At 38.3% G+C, this 25,732-nt stretch overlaps 1 protein-coding gene across 1 annotated transcript in view; it reads left to right on the forward strand.

Annotated features, from left to right (window-relative positions):
* LOC122794665 overlaps positions 1–25,732 on the forward strand; it is a 511,163-nt gene that overhangs the window by 347,012 nt on the left and 138,419 nt on the right. Inside the window, exon 2 of the mRNA XM_044063288.1 lies at positions 5,342–5,617. Coding sequence (XP_043919223.1) covers positions 5,518–5,617 — 100 coding nt within the window. The 5' untranslated portion in view covers positions 5,342–5,517. The remainder of the gene's footprint in view (positions 1–5,341; positions 5,618–25,732) is intronic.

The raw sequence follows: 25,732 nt of genomic DNA on the forward strand, positions 1-25,732 counted from the left end.
TATCCTTATCCTCATTTGCATAGGATTGCCTACTAATGCTTGGTTACATCTCTCAGACTGAGCTTCCTCCCTTAGCAACCTCTAGTCAGTAGCCATGTTGTCTTCAGCCTGCCATTCACTTGCATGGCAGATGAATATTTTGAATAAAATCCCTATTTGTGGCTTTTATTTTTTGTTTTTCTAGTTTTTAGAGTGCAGCACGTTTGTGCAGCGCTGCGCTACACTTAAACATCGGAGATTGAGGAAACAAATATATATTTTTTTTATTTTGCAATGGAAAAAATTGCCAATGGCCGTATATTTGGCCATTGGCATGCTTCCTCAACTGGATGCATCCTTTATTTGGAGCTGTCATGGCTCCGTTTTGCTATTTGCAGAACGGTACTCAGTTACCAACTGAGTACATTTCTGCAAATAACACTACTCTTGCTCGGACAGGTTAGCGTTTCCTGGATCACAAATTTACCTCATTTGCATAGCTTTCAGCAGCAAATGAGGTAATTTTCATAAACCAACCCTGCCCGTGCAAGAGTCGTTTTAGGAGCTCTCTTGCACACCCCTGCCAGCTGTTCCTGGATCGCTCGGCAGACATGTTGGCTGCATGGAGTCTTACTCTAGTCTTAGACTCCGTGCAAGCCTTCGTGAATCCGGCTCTTGGTCTTCGATAACTGGAAAAGTTTTTATGACAAACAGTTTGCCATTGTTAAGAAAAATGCCACAGTTACTTTTAAGAGAAAGGAAAGGAAAATACAGAGACATAAAACAATACAAGGAGAAAAATGTTTACACATGGAATACACCTAAACCAATAGGGAACCCTAACCCTAATACAATTCAAAACTTTAGTACTCATCAATTTAGTAAATCTAATCAGAGAAATAATGATGACGGGAAGGGCTTCCAGAGAAATGAACAACACAAAAACTCTGAAAATAATTTTTTTTGGAAGGGCCAAAAAAAGAACAATTGGAAAAACAGGGGAAAAATGGGATTCAGGGCAGAAGGGGATGAAGGGTTGGGACAAAACCAACAGTTACAAGCCACCCCAAAGAAGGGGCTGAAGGGTTGGGACAAAACCAACAGTTACAAGCCACCCCAAAGAAGGGGCTGAAGGGTTGGGACAAAACCAACAGTTACAAGCCACCCCAAGTAAACTATCAAAGGAGATATTAAAAATTAATGACTATATATTTGAAAAAAACAATTTTTAAATTTTTAATTACACAGACAGTCTAATGACCCCTGAGCATTTTTCCTTGTTTTTAAAAGGAATGAAATTTGTGCCCACATTCCATATTGATCTTATTGATGTAATATTAGAATTTAAATTGTGTATTAGGAAACTCAACTTAACCATGTTCTTTAAGGATAAGAACCAAGACTATGAGTTTAACAAATTAAAAAGAAAGAACACTTTTAACCCCCCTTTACTACTCATTCTTGCTAAAGTTGAAAGGGTAACTACTGAAGACATTTATAGGACTTATGCATACATGTCCAGAAGGAAAGAGAGGGAATACAATCTTAGTAAAACAGAATGGGAATTGTTTCATAAACTTTGTCGAGACAATACTATCCATGTTATGAAACCGGATAAAGGAGGAGGTGCTGTGCTTTTTGACTAATGTAGGTATATTGAAAAGATGTATGACATTTTGAATAATCCTGACATCTATGAGACTATTAGTATTAATGAAATTAATATAGCTCATAGAAGAATAGGTTCTTGGCTAGAAGAGTTTCTATTGGAAGGAAGGATTACCAGAGAGATTTATGAATTTATTAAAGTGGATTCCCCTTTATTAGCAACTATGTTTGGAGTACCTAAAGTACATAACGATTACATTAATCCTCCCCTTCAACCAACAGTTCCAGGAAGCAAGTCCAAAACTTACCAGATTGGAGTTTTAATTGATAACTGGTTAAAACATGTCTATAATAATATCCCATAGTTACTTGTTGATTTGTGGGATTTTTTGAGTAGGCTGAAACATGATTTTTGGAACAGTAGTTTGATTTTTTGTAAGCATAGATGTGGTTGACATTTAATTTTATACCCAAAGAAGAAGGTTTAGAATTTTTTCACACCTCCATGACACGATATTCTAATTTAAATAATGACAAAATTCTTCTTTTATTGGAATTGATGAGTATTGTTCTAGAAAATAATCTTATATACTTTGAAGGTGAATACTACAGGCAATTAAAGGGAGTAGCTATGGGGGCATCGTGTGCCCCCATACTTGCCAACCTTGTGCTCACAGAATGGGAGAATAGACATGTTTTCAACAATAAATTTAGGCAATATTTTACTCTTTATGTACGTTTCCTGGATGATGTATTTATTTTATGGAATGAGAAAAAGGATGCCATTCACAATTTTGTTGGATACTTAAATAGTATTTGTTCTTATTTTAAATTTACATACTCATTAAGCAAAATTGGGTTGTCATATTTAGATACTTACATCTCTCATACACCTTCAGGATTTAAATCAAATATACATCGCAAGCCCACTTTTAGTAACTCCTACTTAGAGTATCAAAGCTGCCACCCTTTTTCACAGAAAAAAAGTATTTTAAAAGGGCAATGTATTAGGACAGCTAGAATGACTTCCAATCAACAAGACGTTACACAAGAACTCAATTTTATTGGTAGAATGTTCTTGGAAAGAGGTTACCCCATTAAATTAGTTGAAGACACTGTTGAGTATGTTTCATCACAATGGGTGATATTATACAAACCCCTGTTAGGTGCGGACTTTAAGAAAATGGACAAAAGAAAAAATGAGAGTAATACTGATTTGTCATGAGCTACGATTTTAAAATACAGTACCCAAGCACCTATTGTAAAAAACATTACAGATAGGAACTGGAATGCTCTTAGAGGTAACACTGAAGTCTGTCATTGTCTAGGCTATCAACCTAGGTTTGTATATAAGACTGGCAGGAACATAAAGTTCCAACTTGAAAATTATAAAAGTGATAGGACTAAGAAAGTACTCAGAAGAACTACAAAATGTGCAGCTTGCAACCAGTGTGCTTGTATATACGAGGGTAATATCATTACTTTAAACAATTTGTGTAAAAATAAAATTGATTTCCAGACAGGAAATTGTAATACTAAAAGTATGGTTTATTTGGCCATGTGTATGGCCTGCCCAGCATTTTATGTTGGGAAGACGGATAGGCATTTACAAAATATAATTTATGAACACATATATAATATCAAAAAAGAATGCCTTGTTTAGACACATACAGTCTAATAACTCTAACCACACTTTTTGTTTTGCTATACTTGAGAAAGTGCACTTTAATCCTGGGGGGGGGGGGTGATGAAACACTTATATTAGAGGAAAAATAAGTTATATGGCAAGTTAAATTAAATGCATCTAACCCCCCTGGAATAAATGACTACATATCATTGAAACCCATTATAAAAGCTAGAACATGATCAATTTTATTGTATTGTATTGTACTTTATGTATTCCTAACATGTTCTGGCATTGGCATTTTATTTACTATTTTTGTTCATTTTCATTCAATTCATATGTTTTTATTATTATTTTTTATTCATTGATTTGTTAAATGTGAATTGACTGAACGATGCACTTGATTTTATGTGTTATTTATATACATATACGTATGCATACATATATTTTATACACACAAAGGTTTAAACATCATTTTAAATATCTTTTTAACATTTAAATACATAAACGAGTTTTAATTGATTAATTAAGCTCATTTCCTGTGGTTGGATTTTATATATATATATATATATATATATATATATATATATATATATATATATATATGGGTCTATATGACTTGGTCGACAGTTCATATGATCGACTGTTTATTTGGTCGACAGTTCATTTGATCAACAAGCATTTTAGGTGGGGGGCTTCACCACCCACACCACCCAATGTGGGGGGCTGTGCCCCCCACACCCCCCTAACTATATATATCAACTCCAGGGTCACACAACATTGGGGAAGGGGGCAAATGCTTGTCGATCAAATGAACTGTCGACCAAATAAACAGTCGATCATATGAACTGTTGACCAAGTCATATAGACCCATATATATATATATATATATGTGTGTGTGTGTGTGAGTGTGTGTGTGTGTGTGTGTGTGTGTGTGTGTGTGTGTGTGTGTGTGTGTGTGTGTAATTGACGACTGTTTCAGATGAATCTGATGAAGGCCAGTTAAGCTGGCTGAAAACACTTATTCTTGTGTTTTTGTTATATTAAAAGTGTGCATTATATGGGAGTCTTTATTGCCTAGGACTTCAAGCTTCGACAGCCTGTTACTTTTGTATTTGGTTTTTGGTTTATTGTATTTTCTACATGAGTAAAACATAAAGCCTAAGATGCGTATGGTAGAAGGCAAAAAGGATTCATTCAAGATGAATCTTCAGCAGTAACAATTTACATGGCATTCATTAAAGTTACAAAAAGTTATACCAGTGTATTGCTATGTAAACATTCTTTTAATTCAATGATGCAGCCTGTGTAAAAGTACTAATTATAGGAAGAGAGCTTTATTTCTGAATTAAAGCAGAAACTAAAGCATCATTCAGCTCCAGAAACCACTCTTTTTAATAAATCAAGAACACTTTTGAATTCTGCAGGTGAAGTGTGTCATGGAACAGTGACCAGACCTCTGAATCCACATGTGTAATGTCACTGTACACAATCCATTCCTTGATTTATATAAATAATTATGAAAGTGGTACAATGTGGTCTGAGGTTGGAGTAAGTATTAAACTCCACACACCTTCCAGCTACATTTCCTGTGGGTGAGTGGGTGGATGAGGGCAGTGTGCCCCTTTCATATTCATTCATTTCACTCCTACCCATTCATTGTGAGTAACCCCATTGTTTAGCAACAGAGTACTTTATTCTGCCACTTGTTTTCATATAAAATGTCAGAACTTTCTGAATGTATGCATTTGTCACAGGAAGGTTATGATATAAATAATGTAGCTAGGCACAAAATCAATATATGGATTTTGTACATCATGATATTTAATACAAAAAGTTGAAATGTGTTGCAACTTGTTCTACTTTCACTCTCAGCTGAAATGAAAGTCAAATGGAGAACCAAGATGAAGGCGTGCTAGGCAGAAAGAAAAAACACAAACAGGAAGGTTATGTCAAATATAATAAAATGCAAAACTGTTATTTAAGGCAACCTTTAAGTAGCTACACACTTTGGTATAATTATTCATATAATATGACTGTTTTATTGTGTGTTAAATGTTGCTTTGTTTTTCATGTTCTGCTTTGCTGAACACTCAGATAAAGGTAGATTTTCATTGTTTTTCTGTTCAGAGAGACTGTACTACAGACTGACCACAGGGCCATACTTAACCTGAGGTAAAAGGCCAGTTGGTGCTGTCTCCACCCACCCAGAGCACACGCAGCTGGAAGACGTGCAGAATTTTAATACCTGCAAACTTTTCTTATGTCTAGCTCAGACAATAGCACGCCCCTTTCATAACCATTACATGAACCAAGGAATGGGCCATGTCATAGCAATGCCAACGTTAGACATGTCGATTCAGAGGTCTGTTTACTGTTCCTTGATGTGCTTCACCTGCATATTTGGTGAGTATCTTTGATATGGCTTTCATAAATGAGATTTAATTAAAAACTGTGGCAGTGCAAAAATCATTGGACTGGAATGATGATTTGCTTCTCCTTTAATTCAGCCACGAGCCCTCATCCTTTAATTAGCATGTTTAGGCAGGACACATCAATGTATTTAAGAAACAAAACATAACAATGGACTGATACAATGTTTTATAAATTTAATAAACAACATGACAGAATTGTTTTGTGTATGACATTTTATCAGACTATATAAAACTCAGAAAGCTTTTCATTTATGCAATATGTAAATCAATCCAAATTTTAAAAACAGTATATTAATTGGTGCTGTTTCACCTTAATAAAAAGGGTTTTGCTAAAGTCTGTATGTCAGCCAGGGAACATCTGTGCCTCCATTTTTGAAATTTAAAAAGTCTAGTGTTTGCATCACTCCCACAAATACCATGAAAAAGAATGTGTAATGTTTAAAAAATGCAATTCCATCATTTTCCCTGTTCATCACATACAAAACCATGGTATTACTATTTATTCTACTTTTGAAAACCCTGTAGGTTTTTGTAGTCCTGGCCTTAAACTATCTTTTGTATTTCTCTGAACAAAAACAGCTAGAGCATAAAGCAACATATGCCATATTACTTGCAGCATGTATGAAAAACTAAACATAAAAATGTGGCTCTTAAGATTATTATATATGTAAATATAATGCAGTGACCATATTTAAGTATCATAATCATGAAAATGTCTGTTTTTCTAATAAAACTTTTGCACCCTGTATTAGTTAAAAAGATAGCAGATATAGAACCAATCTATACATAGTTACAATACCAGGAATGTAAACAGCAGATACCCTGCAGTTAGTTAGACCATATGCAATAGATGCCTGGGTAACAAGGTGCTTGAAGAGATAATGGATGATATCATAAAAGACCATGTAGCTGGCACAGCATTTGGTATTAACTCAAGGGTTGCTTTGAGTAAACCAAATAGAATAAGAAAAATGTTCCATGTTCAGAAATGTTACCAGGAAACCAAGAGTTTAGACATCCAGAGTAATCACTGCTCTTACAAAACCATTCTGCTTGTAACTGAATAGTTTAGGGGTGTGTTATAAATAATTTACTATATGTTGTTTTATTTTCTTGCAATTTGTTTTACACAGGGATGGCTAAAAGATTGTTAAGGACTAAGATTATAGAGTATTTAGGAATTATTAAAGACTGAAGTAACAGTTATGCTTTGGTGTTGCATATGATTTACAGTGGTGGTGATTGAATGAGATATTTTAGTGTTAAAATATTATAAATAGTTTCTTAAAGGTAATTGTGAGTGTAATGCAGACACTAGATTGCTTAATTTAGAAACTAGATGTCAATGTCTTTTGGAAACAAGTTTTCTGATTTAAATATTAATTTTAGCATAGCTCCTTTGCTTAAGCTGAAGAATTACCCATTAATTATTTTTTTCTAATTGATTTATTTATTTCAAAAAATAAATACATTTTAGTGAAAAATACAGAGAGAAGAAGTGTTCTGCAGGAAAGATTAAGCAACAGTTTAGTAACAAGAATGTAGACACTGAAGAAATTTTAAATACGGTCATATTTATAGGTTCATATGTTCATATTTGATAAAGTTATAAATGTTTTAAGTGTTTTATTTGTTTATGTATGTATTTTATAAAAGTGGGTAGTAATGTTTGGGCATTTTAGGTGCTTTAATTATTTATTATTGAATTATTTACATATTCAGTATTGCATAAGTGTAGTTTATTTATTTTAACGCATTGGTGTGTGTTTATGAACAAGCTTTGATGGAGCTATTTAAGAACCTGTTTTGCTTTGTCGGCTACAATGTATTTCTAGGCCTGCATTATAGTTTCCAGTCTATAATACAGCTTAATATGTCAGTGTGTAACCCATTACTTCCTAACAGCAGTCGAGCAGTTGTTAGACATTATTTCATTTGAACATATTTGTTTAAACATAGTGGATCAAGTTTTGCACTGAGCAGATGGTTCCTGAGTGTCTTTGTTTTCTTGTGTGACTGGAAGGACTGTTTTGTTGAATGGATAGAAAGCCTTTTTAGTCATTAAAAGGTATATTGGAGGTGTGGTGATGTCAGGATATGGGCTCATTATAAGAAAAGTGTAGGATGTTCAGATAAAAGCTACCACTTTGAATGGCAGGACATCTACAGACATAAAAACAATACTTTTCAGATTGTCATTCTCCTTTCTCCTGAGACAAAATGACCCCCAGATCTGGTTATGGGGGGATACTGACCCTCACAGAAAAAAGAGATTGGAAAAGTTCATGTAGGCCTTGTAGCTTTGAGTGAATTTTGATTTGATTGCTTTTTCCTAGCTGTATCAGTTCTGCTGTAAATTATTTTTTTTCTTTTTTCTAAGTTCTGGGTCCTTATAAATGGTTATGCTAAGTCACTAGGGACATAAGCGTACAGTCCCCCACATAGGAGTACAGAAGTCTTGCTCCAACATACCAAAGTAATTATGATTTTTTTTTAAGTTTCAAGTTTGTGTTGGAAATGTATTTTATGTCCATCTGCTTTTAGAATAGCCCTTTCTTTGCATTAATGCTTTCTTAATTGTGTTGTTCATAGTGTATGTGTTCATGGTTTCCTGACTGAATGCAATATTTTTTGTACAGTCTCGTTAATTTCTTTAGCATTTCTGTTGCGGCAATGAAAGCTGATTGGTTCAGTGGAAAAAAATATTGCCTATAAACCACTGACACTCCTTATTTCACATGCTATTGGTTGAAAAGCAAGGACATCCTTTCAGCAGGGAGCTATTAATAATGACAAACAATGTGCTACCTGACTGTACAAGTACAAACAAGTTATTATATCATGATCCCCCCAAAACGTGCACGCTGATTGGCCAGCGTGCCCGTTGTAAATCGAGTTATACTAATGGAAAAAGGTCCGGTCGCCCGGACTTTTTTCCATTAGTATAACTGCTTTAAAACACTGTCTTGCTATGTTAAATGGGTTTAACATAGCGAGACAGCTTTAAAATAAGCAACGGAGATCTCCGTTGCTTATTTTAAAGCTGTCTCGTATGTTAAACCCATTTAACATAGCAGACAGTGTTTAAGCAACGGAGAAAGCAAGATCTCCGTTGCTTTTTAAATGTTGCTATGTTAAATGAGTTTAACATAGCGAGACAGTTTAAAATAAGCAACGGAGATGTCCGTTGCTTATTTTAAAACTGTCTCGCTATGTTAAACTCATTTAACATAGCGAAACACGAAAAAAAAGCAATGGAGATCTGGCTTTCTCCGTTGCTTTTGCCCGTAGGCGCGCAGTACATCAGAACTGCCGCGGATGCCAGACATCTGCGGAAGGGCAGTAAACAGGCATTATACTATGCCATTATTTAAGAAAAGTAATAGTTTCTTTTCTTAAATAATGTCATGGTATAATAGCAATAACCCACTTCTGGGTGTGGGTAATGATAATTTACCCACAGTTGGCTTTGTTTGGTCCCTCGGGCTTCGCCCTCGGGACCAAACCACGCCAACCATGGGTAAATTTAGCATTACCCACACCCAGGCATGGGTTATTGCTATAGTAAGCCATGTTGTTTAATATTATACCATGACCCCCCCCAAAACGTGCACGCTGATTGGCCAGCGTGCCCGTTGTAAATCGAGTTATACTAATGGAAAAAGGTCCGTCGCCGGACTTTTTCCATTAGTATAACTTCGTTTTAAAACATTGTCTCGCTATGTTAAATGGGTTTAACATGGCGAGACAGCTTTAAAATAAGCAACGGAGATCTACGTTGCTTATTTTAAAGCTGTCTCGCTATGTTAAACCCATTTAACATAGCAAAACAGTGTTTTAAAAGCAACGGAGAAAGCAAGATCTCCGTTGCTTTTTATGTCGCTATGTTAAATGAGTTTAACATAGCGAGACAGTTTTAAAATAAGCAACGGAGATGTCCGTTGCTTTTTTTAGTGTCTCGCTATGTTAAACTCATTTAACATAGCGAGACACTAAAAAAAAGCAATGGAGATCTTGCTTTCTCCATTGCTTTTGCCCACAGGTCTGATGTACCGCGCAGGCGCGCAGTACATCAGAACTGCCGCGGATGCCAGACATCTGCGGAAGGGCAGTAAACAGGCATTATACTATGCCATTATTTAAGAAAAGTATTAGTTTCTTTTCTTAAATAATGTCATGGTATAATAGCAATAACCCACGTCTGGGTGTGGGTAATGCTAAATTTACCCACGGTTGGCTTTGTTTGGTCCTCGGGCGCCTCGGGACCAAACCACGCCAACCGTGGGTAAATTTAGCATTACCCACACCCAGGCGTGGGTTATTGCTATAGTATCTTAATGTTTAAAGTCTTTTTTGCTCTGCAGACAAGAACGGCAATAGCAGTCATCGTTCTCCTGTTAGTGGTTCCAAATTAAGACTGAACTGATTTCTGTTAAGTATATTTGTATTGTCATGTCACAGTTTGTTCATTTTTATTTCTGCTTTGGTTATTAATCATTTACTATGCTCAAAAAGTTACAAAATGGGTCAGTACTACTAAAGAAGAACTTTGGATCCTGTAGGAAAGCATGTTTTACAAACGATTTTGCAGCTCGTAAGTGTTACTTTGCATTGCAGCTTGGTCACTTATACATATTACTACTGATTTTCAGAATTGATTTGAATAACTATTGTAATTTTTTTCACTTTTTATACATGTGATTTGCTATATAGTTTGTTGATTTCATTGCAATGTATACAGATACAATTTCAACAAATGTGACTGAAATAAAGTAAAACTCAGGAGGTTTTAGTTGTTGTTCACTTCCATTTATAAAGATAAAGATCATTCTGTCACGGATATCATGGCAACAGCTTAACAGACATCATACTGTCATGCACTACAGCAGGCCATCCAAAGCTGCTGTTTTGGAATGAGTGACTAGGAAGCATTATGTCTGAATGAATTAATCTGTATATTATTCTTTTTGTTAAACAAGAAACATCTTTAGTGAATTATCACTTATGACATAGGCAATCATACATTTATATAAATGAAAAGAAACAATATTGACATATTTTCAGTTGCAAATGTTATACATCACTTATAATTTGTCCAGTCATTGTCAGTCAAACATTACATTCATTTCCTACCTTGCCTTAAACATCATTCCTCTTCCAAAACATTATTCTGCATGTATTGTTCACACAATTTCCATTTTGTTTGCTCCTACCCTTTTCTAAAGATCCTAATTCCAGTTGCTTTATCTCTCTTGCTATATTCACTATTTCTAGTACAGTTGGTTTAGACTTTGATTTCCATTTTCTTAGTAATTGCTTTTTTGGCAGACATCAGAATTAAACTCAACAAGGCTTTGTCTAGGCAATTCTAATCCTGTATCATACCTCAAAAATCATTTCCTTAATTACACCAATTTGCTTACCCGGTATTTCTGTTAGAGTAGTTTGCAGGGAATTTTTAACAACTGCCAGCTCATTACACACCCAAAAATTATATTCCAAATTGTCTCTTTATGCCCCATCACACCTCCAATATTTGCAATCGACCTGAGGAAAACATTTTTGGAGTCTGCATGTCAACACTTCCAAGCAAATATCAATTTTATTTCAAAGTGTATGATAAATAGCAGTGATTTTGAGAAGAAACTACAAGGCACAGAATTTGTAGATTCAAATGTGGTTCTTCGCAGAAAATGGACTCTGCTCAGTTAGACAGCTAAGTTACTGTAAAAGTACTAAAATATAAGTGTCAGAACAACAGTCAAAATGGATTTCTAGATTTCAAACCAGAACAGTTTGTATTCCGAATGCAAGGGTATAGCAACAATATGTTGCCACTTTGAAGAAAGTTCATATTCTGCTTATTATGAAACAAAGGAATATTATAGAATATTGCTTGTCTAAGAGAAACAGTTAGATAACTTGGTTTTGTTTTGTTACATATTCTGTAATGAATACAGTATTGTTTGTGTACTGCACAGATGGTGTCATGAAAACCAGGACTGTGTGTGAGAATATGCATTGCTGACATGCAACAACTATGTTTTGCTTTATATATTGATAAGTAAGTACTAGGGTAGCTCTCCTTGAGGGCCATTTTAAACCCAGCAAATTTCCCTTTTAGTGCTCAAAATTTAACCTATCTCATTTGGTATTAGATTGGCCTTACCTATATCATGGTTTTTAATTATATATTACCACTAAACAGGAAAACATGGGATCATAGCATAGATAGTTTGAGGGGACCCATGCGTGGGATAAAGAATTTAGGAGCTGCCCCTATCCATTACTAGTACAGGGAGCAGTCTTGGGGTAAATCTTCTGTTTCCCATTTGTATATCCAAGTTTCACTTGAACATGGACAGGGATGAGCTTTGTTTTAAGTGGATGGGGAGTCTGTTCCAGAGCAGTAGTATTCACTGTAAGATATGCCTATCCCTTCAAACCATTCTGTTGATGTTGCAGAAGAGGTTTAGATCCCTAGACCATGTGTTTCTAATGCTATTTGACTTGTTGATGTGCAGTAAATCCATTAGAATTGGGTCGAAGGATGTCTTGTATGCTAGACCCAGCTCACCATTTAATAGTCTGGAAGATGCTGAGTACAGTGATAGGGCTTTGGGTCAGTCAATGTAGAGCATGTTGTTTAGGCCTTGTATCCTTTTAGTAAGGTATCTTTGTGGATATTCCAGTTGTTGCATGTGTCTGGACAGATACACACCAAAGGGGGCATTATGTTCAATAATTACTCTGGTGAGGGGCTGAGTAAAGGGAGGACAATGACCTCCCTAGATCTAGATGCAAACACTAAGTTTATAAGCTGTGTAATATAAAAAGACGTTCCGATAACAATGGACACATATTGGTTGAAAGTTAGGTCACTGTGTACCTAAGTTCCCAAATCCCAAACAACTGGGTCAACTCTTAGGGATGTATTGTCAGTGTGGTATTTCCAGGGGTAGATGTCTTCCCAAAGGATACAATAATGCATGTTTTGGCATTTAGCTTCAAACCATAGAATAGAATAATTTTGACACCAGTTATTTATTTGAAACAAACCTTCCTCAGAATGGCTAAGACATTTGGGGATTGAATGACTGCTCTTAGCTTGTAGCCATCTGTAAATTTACTGATCCAGAGACCTTTGTTATTGTTTTTTACTTCAGAGAAGTAAACAACAAACAGGAGAAGCTGAAGTATGGAACCCTGGGGGACTCCATGGGTGAATGGTCTGTTTGTGGAGGTAACTTCCTTTTTTTTTATTTCCTAGGTCCATTCTGTGAGCCGGTTGGCAATCCAGCAAGTGACATAGCTTTTTTTCTATGCCTGAGTGGGAGTTGTTTGTGTCAAAAGTTTTAGCCAGGTCAAGGAATGTGATGTGTACCATTTTGCCTTCATCCATTTCTTTGGTGACTTTTTCAAAAAAGTCCACCAAGCTGAATAAGCATGACCTGCTCTTGACAAATTCCAAACTGAGATGCCCCAGAGTCTATGTTCTTACTAATTAGTTACATGATAAGTCTTTTAATAGTTTTGCTTATGAATCTGGTCAGACTTATGGATCTATAACTGCCTGTGTCTGTGGAAGGTCCTCCCTTATGCAGGGTAATGACTGTAGCTGTTTTCCATTTTCTAGGTACAAAACCTGTACAGAAGCTGAGGTTGAACAATGTTGTTGGTAGGGTGTGGTGCTTCATGTTATTTACGATAAATCCAGGGATATTGTAAGGACCTGTTGATGCAGTATTTAAAGCTTTTGATAGCTGGTTTAGGACTTGGTCTTATGTGATGGCTAGAGGTGAGTCAGTTTCAGGTGTATCTTGATCGACAGATGGAAGGGAGAGTGGGGTAAAGTTAGATCTAAATTTATCAGCCAGTAGGTTCAGTATATCTTCAGCCTCACTGTAGGCAATGTCATTCACAGTCAGCTCAATGCATTGCTGGGTTGTGCTTTTGAGATTATGAACATAATTGAAAAAGGTCTTGTGATTGTCTTTGTCTTGGGTAGCTATTTTAGCCTCAAGCTTGGCTTTGGTGGATTTTATTAAAATCCTGAGTTGTTTATTTCAGTGATGAGGGCTCTATCATTTTTTGAATTACTATTCTTACTTTTGCTCAAAATTCTCTTTCTTTATTGTAAAATTTGTTGATGTTATGGTTCCATTATCTGTTTTTTTCCTGGGGTTTGCCCTGCATTTGTTCCTATGGGGTACAGCTGTATCTGTGCAACTGTTTACATGCTGGTATAGTGTGGTGGTGTATGCTTCCATGTATTCAATGGAGTTAACTGGGTTTGGTGGGGATTTGAAGTTTGTCAATGTATCACTCAGAAGTAGGTAGCTTCTAAAGGTATCTTGGGTGGAAGGGATCTCTGGTTTCAATTTTATTTCATAGGACAGCTTTATGGTCAAACCTAACAAGTGCCTGTTTTCACGTACTTAAAATTTGTAGTTATGTCATGTTACTTAGACTACATCATATTACATTAGACTCTGCATTATGCTAACAATCTATTCTGAACAATAAATATCTTGCCTTGAATATATTTCATGTCTTAGAGCATTTACTCCTAGTTCTTCATTACAGTTTTTAAGAATTGTTCTCTGCTCTGCTTACAGGGCTTAGTTAACTGTGTTTGCTAAAAGTTGCTTTATCTGTACAAACTACTGCATTTACTCCTAGTGCTTCATTACAATTTTTAAGAATTGTTTTCTGCTCTGCTTACAGGGCTTAGTTAACTGGGTTTGCTAAGTGTTTTTCTGTACAAACTACTGCATTTACTTTTAGTGCTACATTAGTTGTTTAAAAAGTAGTATCTGCTCTGCTTTCAGGGCTTAGTCAACTAGGAATACTGTTATTGCTATACTGGTTATTTCTTGTCTGTATTATACCTCACTGATCCTTCTGATTCTCTAGGGTTTTTCTAGGTCTGGTTCCTCATATGTTTTTTCTTACTTTCTTGGTATAACCTTTTGTATGTGCTCCCCCTAATCTTTTGTAGCTTTTCCTCATGGGTTAAACACTCTGTGGTCATCCCCTGCCCAACAGACTCACCCATCAAAATACCTTGTGAAAGAGTTATAAATCTGTTTAAGTTACCTGCCTGAAGCAGCTCCAAAAACAAACTAAAAACCACAGCTTTCTAGATCAACTGTAGGTGTTCCTTCTACTGTAGTTTATCCACACTTTGAATGTGTTTTTAAGACTATCTGCTTTCTAAAAAGTGAACTGCTCCTTATCATTTAAAGTAGTACTAAAGAGGAGGTGCGCACACATGCAGGTTAGATTTTCTGGCTGTAGTAGCTTTACTTTGGCCACCAGGAGGCAGCACAATGCCAGCAGTCTACCATATTCCTTGTTGTTTTAGTACCAATAGCTTTTAGTTTAATGTTATTTTAACTCTCAATAGTTCCAGTATATGTAGGTTTAATGTTGCCAGCTACAGTCTAGCATGCTATTTAACCCCTAGTATGTCTTATGTACCCTTTGTCTTCTGTTTTTAAGTTTATATCTGCAACATTTCCATCTCTGGCTTGCTCTCTTCTTATCTCTTCAGCTCTGAGTTTCACAGTTGCTTTCTTTCTGATTGTTATTTTCAGTGCTGTTTTACACTGCTGACCTGGCCCTTCCCGCTCCGTTCACCCTCACTCCACTTGGGATCATTCCACTCCCCTACCCTACCCCCATTCCCACACACCCCATTATAATTTCCTTTATGCCATACACTCCCTTCCCTTCCTTCCCCAACATCCACTGACAAACTACTTCCTGTCAGACTCCAAATACATCACTTCCTTCCCCTACTATTACACCCTGTCTATAACCCCTACACCCTCCATCAAAATGAAACACCTTATCATTACCACCTCACTACTACTTCTTTTCTCTGCTCTAACATCTTATCACTCACACCTTTCTTGTTCTCTTTTATGCTCTCCTACCTCCTATACCTTTGACACTCATTTTACACCTTCCTACTTTCATATCTCCCCAGCCCTTTTCAACCAATCCACCTCGTCTCTTCACAAACTGTCTATATTGAAAATCCACCCTCCTGCCTACAAATCTAAACCCAAGTTACACAAACTACATCTATGTACTACTGTACTCCCTCTTCCCACTAATAACTTACTCATATCTGGGGATGTCCACCCCAACCCTGGCCCCTCCCGCTCTCCCTTCAATCAAACACTCCCCTTATCTTCTACCTCCCTTCCTTCCCCAAACACCTCTCACCATACCCAGCCTCTTACACTAACCTCGTCCATATCCAAGCACCTGGCAATACACTCTTTAAATATTCAAAGCCTAACCAACAAAATCACCAATTTCCATGCCTGGATAATGCATACAAACCCTCACAACCTTTCTTATCTGAAACCTGGCTTAAGCCACATATCACTAACAATGAAATTCTCCCACCAGGATATATCTATCTCTCTGATAGATTCCCAAAAAAGGGGGTGGTGTGGCCATCCTCCACTATAATAGCCTCAATCTCTCACCTTTCCCCACACCCATCCCTGACTTTCACCTAGCTGAACGCATCATCCTTAACTGCCACCTTAACCCTCACAAAAGATTAGCTGTTGCTGCCATCTATATCCCTCCTGGAAACAATTCATCCACTTTAGAGAATATCTTATCCTGGTTTTCTCACAATATTCCCTGTGAGACCCTCATCTTAGGTGATGTTAACCTAGATTGGTCTAAACTTAAAACTGGCTCTCCACAACTCAGCATCAACCTGCATGATTTCCATCAAATTATATCTTCACCCACTCATCTCCATAAAAACTCATCTTCTGGCTCCATAATTGACTGGATACTCACCAACTCCCCTCACCACTACCACAACCCCACTACCCTAACAGACCAACTTAGTGACCCCCTCCCCACCTCAGTCCTTAGATATGGCATCCAACACCCCAAATCCCACCTTTATAGAGATTGCTGAAAACTCTCTAATTTTAATGTAGTCCAATTCAGCTCTATTCTATCCACCATTGACTGGTTCATCCTTAAACAAATCCCACTCAATGATGCAGTTACTAGGTTTAATAGCATCTTCCTAAATACCCTGAACTCCCTTGCTCCCTCTAGGAAGGCTAGAATAAAACCCAATTATGCTCCCTGGTTCTCAAAAGAAACCAAGTTCCTTATGCTAAAAGAGATAGAGCTTGGAAAGCCTGGGTCAAAACAAAGGAATTACCTCTGCTACATAATTACAGACACCTCAGAAATCTTACAAAAACAAACCAATAATGACAAAAAGTCCTTTTATAACTTTGCCCAATTCAATAACAAATCCAACCCTCGCAGGTTCTGATATACAATTAACACAATTCTCTCTCCAGGCTGCCCCTCAACTCCCTGCCCCTACCCAAATACAGCTCCTCTGGAAACTGCTACTCTTCTCAATAAACACTTTATTGGAACCATTCAAACACTCATACCTTCCAGCTGTAACACAACTTCTCTGCCTATCCCTCCCAATCCTTCTAACAAACAACTATTCTCTTTACATCCAGTTCCTACTTCCTACATCAGATCTCTTCTTCTCAAATTCAAGCCCTGCTCTCCTTCCACTGACAATCTACATCCTACCCCCCTCAAACTTGCTGCTGACTCCATTGCCTATCTGTTATCTATACTAATCAATAGCTCCATTCAGGAATCCACAGTCCCTGCCCTATGGAAATCCCTTTTCACTATTCCCTGCATAAAGGTGAAAACTCTACATACTCATCTAACTGCCGACCTATAGCTATTCTATCTCCCCCTCTAAGATTCTCAAAAAATGCATCCACTCACAACTGCTCAACTACCTCCTCCAGCATAACCTCCTTACTCCCACTCAGCATAGATTCTGTCCCAACCACAGCACAACTACTGCCCTCCTATCCTTTACACATACCACTGCTGAGGCCCTAGACAATAACAAACTCATATCATGTCTCTTCCTTGACCTTTCCAAAGCCTTTGATACAGTCTCTCATCCCCTACTGCTATCTAAACTTGCAGACCTCAGTCTATCTTCTTCTTCCCTTGCGTGGTTCTCCAGTTACTTATCCTGCAGGCAGCAACCTGTTAAATGGCTCTCTTCCACTTCTCCATTCATACCTGTCCCAACCGGGGTACCACAAAGTTCCATCCTGGGTCCCCTCCTATTTAATGTCTTTACCAATAATCTCTATATTTCTTGTAAACAATCCTCCTTCATCCAATATGCAGACGACTCGACTCTTATCTCCATCTCAGACAATATCTCCAGTCTCCACACACTCTTATTCAACAGGCCTTCCTATCCACTGAACAGTGGTTGTCCAGGAATGCACTCATTCTCATCCCTAAAAAGACCAAACTCTTTTTATTTTTCCCCCGATCTTTCTCTCTCACCTCAAATCCACCTTTACTATTATTTCCTCTAATAACATTGTTATCCAACCTGAAACTCACACTAAACTCCTTGGGGGTCATCATAGATGATGAACTCAAATTCAACTTACACATCCTCCAAAGCATAAAAAAGACTGACCACTCTGTTTCTTGTGAGTCAGGCAGAAATTAGAACTGATCAATTAAGGACTCATACATAAGATAGAAGAGGTCACTTAAGGTTAATCATTTGTGAACTGAGGGGGTGGAGCTAGGAACTAAACCTTCTATTTAAGAGGTAAAATAAAGCATTTCAGAGCTTTATTGGAAAGGCTCACCCAAACTCTGCTACACTTTGCTGTGAGGAAAAGGTTGGTTTGCTTTTTATTTGTTGTATTTTGTACTGGTTTATTGCCTTTTTATATTTTGAATGCTGTGATTTGTTTTCTTTACCTTGGTTTTGCTTGTGTTCTGCTTTTAACTGCATATTAAAACTTCAAACGACACCTCAGCTCTGTTTCTTTTTCCCCACCCCCACCCACTCTATCACTGTCATGTTCTTAAATACCACTGTCTTTCTAGCTGCTTGCCCCCTTATGTTAATTTGACCATATATCGCATTTCCTCTCTGCTTTCACTGGCTTGTGTGAGTAAGCACAAAATTATCATTTTGTGAAATCCCTCCCCTTCAACTATTTAAATTTATTGGCCATCCTACTGTATTCCATAGTATCGGAATACAAAAGTGATTACCCCCTTTCACTCTATCTTGCTGTTTTAAAAATAGTGACTTTCCACTAAAACTTAACTTTTTAGACAGGTAAAACTTAAGTTACCTACTTTCACATCTAACTTCTCTTGTGCACACTGCAGTGTTTAGGATAAACCATTTTTTTTTCATCTTACCTTTAAGCATCCCTGTGACTAGCACTTGCTCTAATACCTGCTGGAAAGCACTAGGAAGCCTTAAACTGATATAAGCACTCAACTCTCCTTGTTAATAAGGAGAAATTAATCATAAGCACTAAACAGCCGATAACTGCAAAGTACCTTGCTAAAGTAAGGGAAAACAGCTCCTGTACTTTAAAAAAAAATCACCAAACCAGGCATGTCCAAGGGTCAGCTTCTGTTGATTTCTCCTGTCCACCTGGTGAATCTGGGCATACTGGGGCAATGCAACAATTGCCTCATGTACACAGACAACCCTCTCTTCCGACCACCCAACACTACAACCTGTGAGAGATGCACTTACATAGCCAAACTGAAAGCAACGCTCACTTCACCCTAGATTGTGCTAGACAGTCAAGAGGAGAAGGTTAACACCCACACTACACCTCAAGCAACACATAGCCCTTCTAAACACACACCACCAACACCCACACATAGCAACACTAAATCCACATATGTGGAGGCCCTTAACTGTAACCTGCCCAAGCAACAAGAACCTCCAAAGCTGAAACGCAAACAAACACCAATCACAACCAAAATGACACATAGCTCACAACACCAGTGTTCCACCCAGCAACAGCCCCTAAGGCAAGACAACGTACCTAACACTTTAGTCATAGGTGACTATATAGTCAGGCACACTGATGTCCCACTCACCAGGCTGAACAAGGAGAAAATTACAGTGAGCTGCCTGTCGGGTGCCAGGATCTGCCAAGTAACTCATGCACTCAAGTTACTCCACAACAAGTACAAATATGACTCTGTCATTGTCCATGTTGGATTGAATGACTTGAGACGTACCTCCCTGGACTATATGAAAAGAGACATGGAAGAGCTCTCGGATCATGTGGCCCAGGGAGGTATGACCCTAGCCCTGAGTAGCATCCTGCCTTCGCCCAGAATTATTCCACAATATAAGGACAAAATGATTGACTTCAACAATTGGCTAAGCTTCTGGTGTCATTCAAAGGGGATCCAGTATCTGTCTGCCTGGAACAACATGATCGACAGACCATGATGCTTTGCCAGAGATGGTATGCACCTGTCGCCCCATTGATTCAGGTTACTGGCTAAGGCTCTTGCCACCCCTATAGTGCCTTTTTTAGGCAAAGTTCAAAGGACAAAACCACCACCATAACAGGTACAAGCATGCAAAATCTGAAGGTAATGCTACTCAATGCTAGAAGTCTAAACCTCACTCTCGAGGTACTCCTAAAAATGGAGAACATCGATATATGTGCAGTAACTGAGACCTGGTTCAAGGCTCCAGAGAGCACTCCTGCAATACCAGGCTACAACTCTTACCACACTTTTCAGCTACCAAACCAGGATCGAAACACTAAAGGTGGAGGAGTGTCCATATTCACCAAGGATATTCACACCACCAGGTTAGTTGCCCAACACAATGCATCTGAAATTCTCCAGGTGCAACTAACACTAGGAAAGACTGCAATCCAAATTGTAGCTTGCTACAGATCCCCCACCATGCCCCAGGATTCTTACTACACCTTTCTAAACATACTGGAAAATATTAATATACAACCAAACACCCTAATACTGGGTGATTCTAACTACCCTGCCATTAACTGATAAAACTACTCATGCACCAACACCTTTGCCCAACGGTTCTTGGAATTCATAAATTCCAATGCCCCGGATCAACTAATCCATAGTCCCACCAGGGACTCCAATATCCTAGACCTGGTCATTACCAACATGGGAAATCGATGCTTCACACCTATGGTCACCCCCTCGTTGGTCAGGTCAGACCATAAGCTAATCACCCTTAACATCCATATCCCACCCCCACCCCCCCCAGTAAGGAAACCTCCATAAAAAACTTCTCCAAAGCCAACTTCATGCTACTCAAGTCAGAAGTTACAAACTTTATGACACCCATGCAGACGGAAACTGAAAGCTCGACTGCTGAGTCCTACACTAAGGCACTGTATGAGCACATCCACTCATGCATGAATCGTGCCATCCCAAATAGAACCAAGATGCTCTCCTCCAAAAAAAGGAAGCCAATCTGTTGGTCCCCTGCCATAAACAAACTTTACAACAAAAGGAAAAAACTGTTGCAGAAAAAAAGGAAAATCCCAGGATGCAGAAAACTCCCTTACCAGCCTCAGTAAGAAGCTGAGATCCCTCATAAAATCCTCCAAAGCTAGTTACGAAAATAAAATTGCCAAAGATTCCAAAGACAACCATAAGGCATTCTATAACTATGTCAAGAATCTAAATGGCAATGCTCAGATCTGCTCTGAGCTACAACAGAATGGCATTAAATATACTGATTCCAAGGATATTGCCAATATCCTGACAGATCGATTCAGTGCCAACTTCACCCCCTCTCAGCCCCTAAAGGGCCCATCTCAATACCAAAAGATTGTCAAATTCCAGTAATAATGGCCACACAGGTAAAAAACACACTCTCCAAAGCTAAGAATACAGCATCCATGGGACCAGACGACATCTAGGGCTATGTACTACATGAACTACAAAATGAACTGGCACCTCACCTAAGTGTCATGTTTAATCATACCCTCACCTCAGGCTTCATGCCCATTGAGTGGTGCACAGCTACAGTTATCCCACTCCACAAGGTGGGATCCACCTTGGATCCCGGGAACTACCGCCCCATCAGTCTGACAAGCCTGATCTGCAAGGCCATGGAATGTATTATCATGGAACTTATAAACAAAGACATTGGCAACCTTAAAACACTGGACCCCACCCAGTTTGGGTTCATGAAGGGCTGATCTTGTCTCCTGAACCTTATTGACTTCTTTGAATCAGTCTCCAGAGCCATGGACAAGGGTAAGACAGTCCACACAGCCTATCTGGACCTTGCCAAGGCATTTAACACCATCCCCCACTCTGGAATCATAGATAAACTTACTAAGCTAGGCATTAATCCCTACATCACTCGATTGCTTGCCAACTGGCTTACTGACAGAAATCACACTGTAAAAGTAACTGACTCCAAATCCAGCTCCAGACAAGTGGAGTACCTCAGGGTTCAGTCCTGGGACCTTTCTTGTTTGGCATCTACTTTTCTGAAGTACAGGCCAACACTAAGGGACTCTGGCTAACAAAGTTCGCAGATGACTGCAAACTGGGAGCCATTATTGAATCCCCAAATTATGTGTATACTCTACAAAAGGGCCTTACAGAAACAGATGCTTGGTGCCAGAGCCATGGGCTCAAGCTCAATGCCAAGAAATGTATAGTTATCCCCTTTGGGAAAAAACATGTACCTGTGAATTGTCACATAGGTGGCAGTACAAACACTGAAAGTGTTATAAGAGACTTAGGGACACAGGTAGACAGTGGTCTCACCTTCAATAACCACATCGCCACAACAGTCAGGAAATCCTTCTATGCGGCACACCTCATCACTAAGGGCTTTTCATCCAGAAAAAAGGAGGTCATTGTCCCACTGTACTCATCGCTCATTAAATCCATTATAGAATACAACACCCCATTTGGTATGTACCTCTCAAGACATATGCAACAACTGTAAAGGCCGCAGAAATACCTCACTAAAAGAATCACAGGCCTAAACAAGATGCCCTATGCTGACCACCTTAAAAAACTCCAGCTATACTCTGTTGCATATCGTCTACTCCAAGATGATCTCTGCTTAACATACAAGGCCATGTCAAACCCAGAGCTGTTGGACATGCTACACTTAAAGAAATCCCAGTCCCTCAGAGCCACACGCTCTAGAGATCTAAATCTTGTCATCACAATAAACAAAACATGCTGGAGGGATAGGTTCCTGACCCAGAGACTCCCAGACTCTAGAATAGACTGCCCATACATGTCAAGCAGAGCGTGTCTTTGGCCCTCTTCAAAAGGAACCTTGATGATTGGATGGGTGATAGGAAATTCACCCCGGGGATCACGTCAGTCACCCTGCTAGACAGGGGTCCAGGGAAGTAAATAGTGTGGGAAGAAATAGCTAGGGAATTGTTATGGCTTGGCTTGTATAGGCCCTAGGGCCGATAGCCTAGTACCAATCTATGAACCTATGAACCAGATACTTGGTTTACTGTATCGCAACAAAAAAGTCTAACTACGAATACCAGACTCTCCCTTGCACAAGGTCTCCTCCTCCCCTCCCTTCTATATGCTGCCCCAGTACTCACCAACATCAAAAGTACTACTTTAAACAAACTCCAAAAACTTACCACAAGATAGCTAGATTTATCACAAACTCTCCATACAATACACATCACTGCCTTGCCCTAAATACCCTCCACTGGTTAGAATTCCCCCATCATCTACTGCTGTCACAACTTCAAATGTTACACTTCATTCTTTACAAACCTTCATCCTGCCCTGCTCTGTCTTTCTTCATCTCTATCTGCACTCCTCCGCGGACTCTTCGTACCTCTAATCAGCAACTACTACAAATCTACCAACCCAAAAAAATAGCTGGCAAACTCCTACATAAACACTCCGTCGCCCAAGCCTGGAACAAACTCCCAGGAGACATTTGTTCCAGCATTCACCCATCCCACTTTAAAGAACAACTCAAACTTCATCTACTCAACTCCAAATTATGTGGGGCTCCCCACAACCCAACTATATACCTTTTCAGTCCCCCCACATACAGCTAAGTACTCCACTACTGTGGATACTTATTAAACTCTACAGTCAATACTGTTGGACTTAACTCTTTTTGCAAGTATATAAATATATTTTTAAGTCTGTAAAAATATTGACATGTATATATCATGTGTTTGCATTTCTGGTTGGTCTCTCTAACCTTCTTGTATAACTGATTCTGACCATATTTTTGACTCAAATGTTTGATTCTCTCTAAACTGTTTGTGTTTTTTTGGAACTTTTCTCCTCAGGTCTCCACTGAAAATGGGCCACAAGCCCAGCTGGACCAACCCCGTTAGCAAATGTCAATAAATAAATAAATAATAATACTAAAGATGGTCAGTAATAAGGACCCTTTTAACTTACCAGACCATAAATAAGTGATATCTCACTTGAATGTACTAAATGTCATTTTGAATTCATACCTACAGTATGATTTTATATATTTGGCTCTCTTTATCTCCTTCTCTCTCTACTCTGTTTCATTTTTACCACTGCGTTTGCATCCAGAATCTATTACAGGTGCCCAGTTGCTATATATTTGTGATACCCTTACTCTCTGCCAATTTCTCTAAGTAAGTGCTTAAACACCCATTAACTCACTGTCCCATAAGTACTTACCTCCCATAGCCCTATCCGAACCTTAACTCTAACACTAAAACTCCCTCCCGCATCCAAATCTAAATTCTCCAATTGCTCCCTAACCCTAAAACTCTCTTCCAGCTCCCTAAACCTAAAGCCCCAACTTTGTCTTAACCCCAGAATTCTGTTCCCATTCCCTAAATCCTAAACCCTCTCTCTCACTCCCTAAAATCTTAAACCCACCCCCTGCTCCCTCCTCAAAGCTGTTTGTCCAAACTCATATTTGAGTATATGTGTGAGCAGCATAATACCTGGTTTATAATACTCTTAGGTCCCTAGTTTAAAACAGCGGGTTTTGAGCACTTGGGGCTCTTGCACTTATAGTAGAACCTTGCATCTACATATGGAATTAAATCTTCCCTCTTAGTTTTCCCTGTATTCCTCTACATCTTCTGCCTTTCCTCCTCTGTTTTTTATTCATTTTAATAAAAATGAATTTAAAAATGACCTTTACACCAGCAGATGTTTTGTCTCTCACTCGTACTATGACTCTGAGATATGCACTGCTATTCCTTGAAACACATTGATCTGCAATGATGTTACAAATCTAGCAGAAAGACAGCAGAGAGAAAGATAAGCCAAGTCAGCAACTATCACTCAAAAAGAAAAATCAAATCAATTGCAAAAGTCACAACAGAAAATTATAGTAAAAATTCATCAAAAGATTCTTTTGAAGTTGCCATTTATACTGTGCATCATTGTGTGCCAAAGCATACATCTGTAAAATGATTATTTCATTAAGGTACTTCCTTGGTGTTGCAAAAACAGCCATTATGTGTCCTGCAGCTATAACGTGTTTCCTCAGTGAAAAGAGACAAACAGCACTCTAGTGAGACACTGCCTTTTCCCCTTCCATTCTTGTTACTAAGATGTGAATCAAGGAAACATTACATCATAAAACAAGAAATGGGACTACAGCATTCACTGGATGTTATTTAGTTAGCCATTCACAAGACTGTATCATTGACTGGATGTTACTTAGTGATTCATAGGACTGCATCATTGACCGGACATTACTTAATTAGTCATTCATAGGACTGCACCATTGGCTGGACATTACTTAATTAGTCATTCATAGGACTGTACCATTGACCAGACATTACTTAGTCATTCATAGGACTGCACCATTGGCTGGACACTACTTAGTTAGTCATTCACAGGACTGTATCATTGACTGGACATTACTTAGTCATTCATAGGACTGTATCATTGAACAGACATTACTTAGTTAGTCATTCATAGGACTGTATCATTGACCGGACATGATTTAGTCATTCATAGGACTATATCATTGACTGGATGTTACTTAATTAGTCAGTCATAGGATTGTACCATTGACCGGACATTACTTAGTTAGTCATTCATAGGACTGTGTCATTTACTGGACATTATTTAATCATTCATAGGACTGTGCCATTGACTGGACATTACTTAGTCATTCATAGGACTGCACCATTCACTGGACATTACTTAGTCATTCAAAGGACTGTGTCATTGACTG

The sequence above is a fragment of the Protopterus annectens genome, chromosome 2.part1 (assembly GCF_019279795.1).
Source record: "Protopterus annectens isolate FY-2018-M chromosome 2.part1, PAN1.0, whole genome shotgun sequence".
Taxonomy (NCBI): domain Eukaryota; kingdom Metazoa; phylum Chordata; order Ceratodontiformes; family Protopteridae; genus Protopterus; species Protopterus annectens.